Genomic DNA, 8151 nt, shown 5'->3' with positions numbered 1-8151 from the left:
AACCCTTCTGGAAAGATTTCCAGAACTATGCAGTGAATTGTGTACCTCAATCTGAAATAATAGAGATCGGAACTCCGTGAAATCTTACCACTTCTTGAAGGTGTAACTTAGCATAATTGTCGCGCCCCATTTTTCATCAAAACTGGTTTTGTGACGACCTAACAACTCTTTTGGGATTTCGATGTTTGAAGGAGTCACCACCTAACGAATTAAGGCGCATTAGGGCACCTATCTAACCTAACTAAGTTTAGCTAAGTTCAACGAATCAGAGAAACGAGTAAGAGTTCAAATTACTTCAAGGGGAAGGGGTTAGACTTCACTCGAGGTCCACATATGTGGGTCCCGGTCATTCTTATTCAATTCATGTGGGGGTTGCGAGTAGCAATTAAGGTCACTTCATTATTATTTATTAAATTAATATGCTTGTTAGGTGATAAGAATATTGAACAATTAACACTATTTTATTATTCTAATTAATTACCTAAGCATGCAATTCTATGTGATAATATAATAGTAAACCATTTAGATAGCATCGTTATTTTAAATAATTATTTAGGCATGCGAGACTAAGTGATAAAATATTAAACAATTGAGAAATACATTTATTATTTTTAATTAATTATTTAAGCATGCAAAACTAAGTGATAACAATAAATAAAACATTAAATAAAAATTTAAGGATAAGCGAGGGGATAGAAAAGAGACAAATAAATAAGCAAATAATTTTATATTTTATTTTAATCTACCCCAAATAAATATAATTAACAAACAAATAAAGGGATATAGGGAAGGGAGATTCTAAGAGAGACTTTTCGGATCAGCACTCGACTTTCTTTTATTTTCTGATAAGCTGCCGTATAGGGACAGACAAAACCAAGGTTTGTCTTTCAAGCCTGAGTCGATGTCATCATCTCCATAGGGCGAACTACCCCTACCCCACCACCACATGCATTTCGTACCTAAAAGGTGCCTAATCGTTCCAACTTGATAGTCCAAGATGCATTGGACTCTTAAGGGTGGGTTTAGACAAAATAGAATATAAGACCCTCCTAGATACCAAGTCAAACAAACAAGACAAACAAAACAGTCATTTTAGCACGATAGCTTCAATTTGACCTCTAAATTTTAATTAGACATGCTTTGCAAACAACATATAATTGTGAAAGGTTTTTATACTAAGTGTGTGACCATACAAACGAGCATCAATTAATTTTAGAGACACAAAGTTATTACAAGGACAGATAAAAGAAGTCATGAATTGATTTTTAAAATAAGGAAAAAAAGTTATTACAAATGCAAAATTTTATTTCAAAAGCAATAACATAATATTATAAATAAGCAAATTATTTAGAGAAATAACGTTTAGTATGCAGAAATTAGTTAATTGAGGGCATTTTAAAGTAGCAAATTTTATTTATTAATGCAGAAATTATCTTTTAGGGCACCAGATTTTATTTATTTAAGGTAGAATTTTTTTTTAAGAACAACAATAAATTTATTATTAAATACAACAAATTTTCAGATAAGTTCCAAATTTATTATTAATTCAGAAAATTATTTTTTAAAATAGTGACAGATTTATACATCGATTATTAATGCTGAAAATTTATTTTTAAGCAGAAAAATAATTACAGTGCACAATTAGAAATCAGGTTGTGATTAATGCAGAAATATTTCTTAGGCAGTCATTTTAGAAGATGCAGAAAATATTTTTTAGAACAATAGCAAATTTTATTATTAATGCATAAATTATTTAAGAGGTAGCCGATTTATTTGATGCGACAAATCAATAGGGATTATTTATTTAAAGTGACAGGAGATATGCACATTGAATTTTAACTCAGATATTAATATGCTAAAAAATTTATAAGCCTATTAACATGATTTCTAAGTGATTAACTTGCCGAATTTTTAACAGGGAAAGAATGATTAACATCTAACCGATTAGTCTACTAAATTATTAGATTCTGATTTTAACATGCAAAAGTTAATTATATGAAAACTCATTAACAAACATAAAGTTGTTAAACTAAGCATTAAGCATGTAGAAACCTTACTCTCTTTTTTTTTGCAATGAACAAATAATCACGATGAATAGTTAAACACAATTAGTAAGCTTATTATTATTTTTTAATTCTTGATTAAGTTGATGATGCAAAATTGGTAAACCTGATAAAACATATAAGTTAATTCCTATAGGCATGCTCACGATAATAAGATAAACACGTAGCATGTAGTTCCCCTCCCCCTTTAGATGATTCCCCAAATTTATTTTATATATACTAGAGTTAGAGAGCTTACACATTGTTACAAAACAAATAAGGAACAAATGGACAAAATATACAACAAAATAAATAATAGCTCTATCGGAAATTATCTTCTAAGCGACTCTTCAATATCTTGAACTCTAAGTTCGAAACCTGCTAGAAGGGATAATGTGACACATATATAATGAAAGGCAATCGTAACAAAAGATATTCATACTAACCGTAAATAACAATAAAAAGGTAAAGAATAATCATAGATGTATTATCACATGTAGAGAGAGAGAGGGTAATGAAACTAACTCGGATGTTTCCTCGTTTATTTCATTTCCAACACTTAAACAATGATGATTATGCAAAAACGCAATTTAAAATAGTAAATAAGGCTAACCAACTATGCAGAAATTTTATCGGCAATGAAGAATTTTAGTAAGGTTTTCAATCCACGACCGCAACACAGCAAGAAAGGATGATCCAAATCCTAACTAGAGTTCTTATATTTTTCAAGAATAGAGAGCAATATCTAAAGTATTTTAAAGTATGAGTTAGGTGGAAGATGAGAGTAGTATGTGTATTTTCGTACGGTGAAAGCATATATCCCCTCTGTCTAAGGAATTGTGAGCATTATTTATACTAAAGAGAGGACTCAACATGAAAAGGAGAAGAAATAAATCAACATCAATTAGATAAAAATAAAGATCCTTATTCTAAAGGAGAACCGGATCAATAAAGGAAAGGAGCACTAATTTGGTTCAATTCTAAATCAGTCATAATCTCTTACCAAGAATGACAAGTAAGAGGTCTGTCCAATTTTAATTAAGGTAAACTCATATCGCTCAAAATCAATTAAAATAATCTATAAGGGCAAGATCAAAGAGAATACACATACATCATATAACAAATCACAACAATACAATAAAAAAATAAATTAATATATACCAGCCATACATGGTTAGACACAAAGCCGTATACATGAATAAGTATATATTCTGAGACAGAGAAATACCATGGCTGCTTCATTTTTTTTAAAAAAAACAAGGGGAGCAAGGAAATGGATACATAATTCTAACAAACTAATCATATAATAAGATAAGCGTTAAGAATTTCACATGAATAATAACATGAATTATGGCTGGAGAAGAACATGAGATTTTGAGAAAAAATAACTCATATAATAAGGATTTAAGACTAGAGAACAAAAATTCATACTTGGGACATATCTGTAAAGATCTGTCCTTATCATAATGCCTCATTTTTATATGTCGGTTGTTGTTATTGGTGAAGGTTGGGGCCGAGCTGTGCTGGTTGGTGTAGCTGTTGCTGACTTTGCCGGTCGGAACAACATTGTCGGCTGCTGTCTCCACTGGTTGCTGCTGCATCTCTGCTGCTTGATGGTGTTGCTCTCGCTATTGCTGCTGGAGAAACTGCACCATCGCTAGAGGTGCGCTGGTCGCTGCTGCCTAGCAGTCCTGCAAAAGGTAGAGGAAAAAATACGGAAGAGAAAAAGAGAGAAAGAGGGAGAAGGGGGCGCCGCCGCCTGGCTTTTGCCGGTGTACTCGCCTGACTGGAGTTGCTGGTTGTCATCACCTTCCTGATTGCTTCACCAGCTGGAGAGAAGGGAGAATAGAGAGGGAGAGAAGGGAAAGAGGAACAGAGAAAAGAGGGAGAGAGGGAAAGAGGAAGGAAGAGAGGAGAGAGAAGGAGAGAAGGGGGAAGAGAAGGGAACGATGAGAGGGAACGAGAGAGGGGGAGGTGGTTGCCAGATAAGGGAGAGATAAGAAGGTAGCCGAAAAATGGAGGGAGAGAGGAGGAGGTTCAGAGAGAGAGAGAGAAGAAAGGAGAATGAATGAATAGGGTTTTGTCTTTTAGAGCGAAATAGGAAAGCAAAGAGGGGTTCAATCTCATCCGTTGATGTTAAAATATATGAAGGGCTAAGATTTGATTTAGGATTCAATGAATTAAGGGATGGATGAGATTAAAAGATTATGTCTCAAAATCAAATTTGATTGGCCAAAATTGAAATAAATATTGGCTGAATTTAAATGTAAAGGTGGCTATGATTGAAATAAGATTGCAATTGAATAGGCTTGAAATTGAAAGAAATTAAATAAAATCGGCTAAGATTTAAACGATTTAAAGAAATGTTATTCAATTCAAATACTACAAATATTATAATATAATTAAAATGTATAACTAAAATAATTATTTTGAAATTTATTAATGATTTTAAAATGTTTTAATAATATTTAATAATTTAATGAAGAAAACATACTAAAATAAACATAATTTTTTATGCAAAATCAACTAAAATTCTAAACTTAAAATAAATTTAAAAACACGGATATAGCATTCCTAATAAAAATGGTTAAAGGTGGGTCAAAATTGGGTGTCAACAATAATCCTCGTCTGAATAAATAGTCTTTACCAGAAAAAACTGGCTGTTTTTTTTCATTCTATCGACAATTACCCAAATAGAATCATGATGTTCGCGAGACCTTGACAAGCATGTGATGAAGTCCATATTAATCATCTTCAACTTCTATTTTGGAAGTTATATCTTTTGATCCAACTCTCCAGGGCTTTGGTGTGCCGCTTTAACTTGCTGGCAATTTGGGCACTTGGCAACAAACTCAGCAATGTATTTTTTCATGACTTCCCACCAATATACTTCTCTCAAATAGAGGTACATCTTGGTGGAACCCAGATGAATGGAATATCTGAAGTTATGAGCCTCATTCATGATCCTCTCTTGGAGTCCATCCACCCTAGGTACACACAACCTATGTTGATACTTCCGCACACCATCTCCCCCTTGTTCAAAAGCTAATACTCTGGTTATGAACATTTGCCTTCAAGTCAAGCAAAATGTGATCTTGGTCTTATTTATCTTTCACCTCTAACACTAATGATGACTCAACCCCATTGTTCATCACTATTCCTCCTTCTGTGGAATCCATAAGTCTAACTCCCAGGCGTGCAAGTCTGTGCACATCTTTAGATAACTCTCTTTTTCTTCTTCAACATGGGCAGTACTACCCATTGATAACCTTCTTAAGGAATCAGCAACCACATTATCCTTACTTGGGTGGTAAAAAATACTCATGTCATAATCCTTGAGTAATTGTAACCACCTCCTTTGTTTGAGCTTTAGATCCTTCTGAGTGAACACATATCGGATGCTCTTGTGGTCAGTGAATATGTCTACATGAGCACCATATAAATAGTGATGTCATATCTTCAAGGCAAAAACTAGAACAACAAATTCTAATTCAAGAGTTGGATAGTTCTTCTCATGAACCTTTAACTGTCTGGAGGCATGAGCTATAACTTTTCCATTCTGCATTAACACACTGACCAAACTAACTCTTGATGCATCATAGTACACTACAAAACCTTGAGTACCCTTTGGTAAGGTCAAGACCGGAGCGGTAGTCAATCTCTTTTTCAATTTCTGAAAGCTTTTCTCACAAGCTTCACACCATTAAAACTTGACTGTCTTCTGAGTTGGCTTGGTCAAATGAGACTATATATATGAAAACCCTTCAAAATATCTCCTATAATAACTATCCAAACCCAAGAAACTCCTTATATCTGTTGGAGATGTGGGTATAGGCCAACTCTGAATTGTTTCTATCTTTTGGGTGTCACTCTAATCCCATCATTGAAAACTATGTGGGCCAAGAATGCCACAAAATCAAGCCAAAACTCACACTTGGTGAACTTGGCATATAACTTTTTATCTCTCAAAGTTTGCAGAACTATCCTGAGGTGACTAGCATGATCTTTTTCATTTCTTGAATTAATCAGTGTGTCATCAACGAAGACAATGACAAACATATCTAAATAAGGTTTGAAGACTCTATTTATAAGATCCATGAATGTTGCAGGTGCATTTGTCAAATCAACACATAACCAAAAATTTATAATGCCCATATATGGTTCTAAAAGCTGTCTTTGGAATATCACATTCTCTAACCTTCAACTGATGGTAGCCTGATCTAAGATCAATTTTCGAGAAGTAGGAAGCACCCTGAAGTTGGTCGAAAAGATCATCTATCCTTGGAAGAGGATACTTATTCTTGATGGTCACCTTATTCAATGGACGATAGTCTATACACATCCTAAGGGAACCATCTTTCTTTCTTACAAACAAGACCGGAGTGCCCCAAGGTGAGACACTTGGTTGAATAAAGCCTTTGTCTAACAAACTTTTCAATTGTTCTTTCAGCTCTTTTATTTCTGCTAGTGACATTCTATATGGAGGAATAGAGATAGGACGAGTATCTTGAATGATATGTATGCCGAAGTCTATCTCTCTTTCAAGAGGAACTCCGAGTAAATCATCAGGAAAAACTTTTGGAAACTCTTTTACTATAAGAACTAATTGAAGGGAAGGTACCTCAACACTTGAGTCATTAACTCGAACTAAGTTATAGATACACCCTTTTGAAACTAACTTCCTCGCCTTAAGGTACGAAATAAAACAACCCTTAGGCACTGCTGAACTACTACTCCACTCCATGACTGGCTCATTAGGAATCTGGAACTTGATAACTCAAGTTCTATAATTTGTTGACGCATAACAGGCATGAAGCTAATTCATACCTAGAATGACATAAAAATCTACCATGTCTAACTCTACTAGTTCAGCCATGGTGTTCATGTGATTGATGTAAATAGGACAATCACGAGACTTTTTCCGCTAGAGTAGACTCCCCAATAGTTGTAGAAACACATAAGGGTTCACAAAGTTTTTCAGAAAGAATCTCAAACTGATTTGCAACATAAGGAGTTATGAAAGATAAACTTGCTCCTAGGTCTAACAAACCACAAACATCAAAATTAAATACTTTTATTATACACGTGACAACATCTGGAGAGTTCTCTTTGTCTTGGCAGCTAGTGATTGCATAAAGACGATTTTCCCCTCTGCTAGTGCCAAAAGTCGCTCCTCTAGGTGCAGCCCTGTCTGGTGGAGCAACTGATAGAGCTCTATTGCTCAGATTTCCACCACCTTGCTTATTCTTAGGGCACTCTCTCATTAATTGACCCTCTTGACCACACTTGAAGCAACTTATCTGCCTATCATGACATTTACTGGGATGGTTTCAACCACACCTACCACATGCAGGAGCCTACCTACTTCCTTGTGGCACACTACCTTGGGATTGGGATGGTCTAGCCTTGAAGTTCTGCAAATTATGTCCATTATGCTCACCTTTTTTTTCTGGGTGCAGGTGCACTAGCAGATGATGGTGCATGCCCCTTTGGGTTTCTGAAATTGTGGTCGACTTGAACCACCCTTCTATTGACAAGACTCATTCGAGTCTTTGTTTTCTTGTTCCGGTGCTCCTCTCTGTCCCTAAGCTTCTTTTCCACTACCTGCTGCAAATATACCATTAATCTTGTAATATCCATGTCCCCAATCTACATTGCAACCGTACCTTCTTTGCTTGAAGCACGACCCAAATCATCAACAAACAAGCTCATTCTGCTCCTCATATCCTTAACCATTTCTGGAGCATAGCGAGACAGTCGGGTGAAGTTTAAACCATACTTATGAACACTCAAGGAGTCCTTTTTCAGAGTAAGGAACTCTCGTACCTTTGCTTTCTTCAGTTCTCGAGGAAATAAATGTCCCAAGAAGGCTTCTTTAAAGCAATCCCAACTTTTATGTGGTGCATTCTCATCCTTGTTCCATTTCAACTGATCGAACCAAGTCCTAGCCACATTCTATAGTTCATATGTGTCTAGTTCAACCCTTTCAATATCAACTACATACATCATCTCAAACACCTTCTTCAACTCTTCCACAAAGTTTTTAGGATCCCCAACAATGTTTGAACCAGAAAAACTTGGGGATTCATCCTCAAGAATTCCTAGATTC

The 8151-nt window shown here is 35.0% G+C and overlaps 1 protein-coding gene across 1 annotated transcript; it reads right to left on the bottom strand.

Annotated features, from left to right (window-relative positions):
- Nucleotides 1–5493: 5493 nt before the first annotated feature.
- LOC114075371 lies at nucleotides 5494–7682 on the bottom strand. Its single transcript, XM_027913828.1, has 3 exons — nucleotides 7483–7682; nucleotides 7136–7346; nucleotides 5494–5601 (listed from the first exon to the last, which is right to left on the bottom strand). The coding sequence occupies exons 1-3, from the start codon at nucleotides 7680–7682 to the stop codon at nucleotides 5494–5496; spliced, it is 519 nt and encodes a 172-aa protein (XP_027769629.1).
- Between the last annotated feature and the right edge of the window lie 469 nt (nucleotides 7683–8151).

Source organism: Solanum pennellii, chromosome 1 (genome assembly GCF_001406875.1).
Source record: "Solanum pennellii chromosome 1, SPENNV200".
Taxonomy (NCBI): domain Eukaryota; kingdom Viridiplantae; phylum Streptophyta; class Magnoliopsida; order Solanales; family Solanaceae; genus Solanum; species Solanum pennellii.
This window is presented reverse-complemented; position numbering and strand designations above follow the sequence as displayed.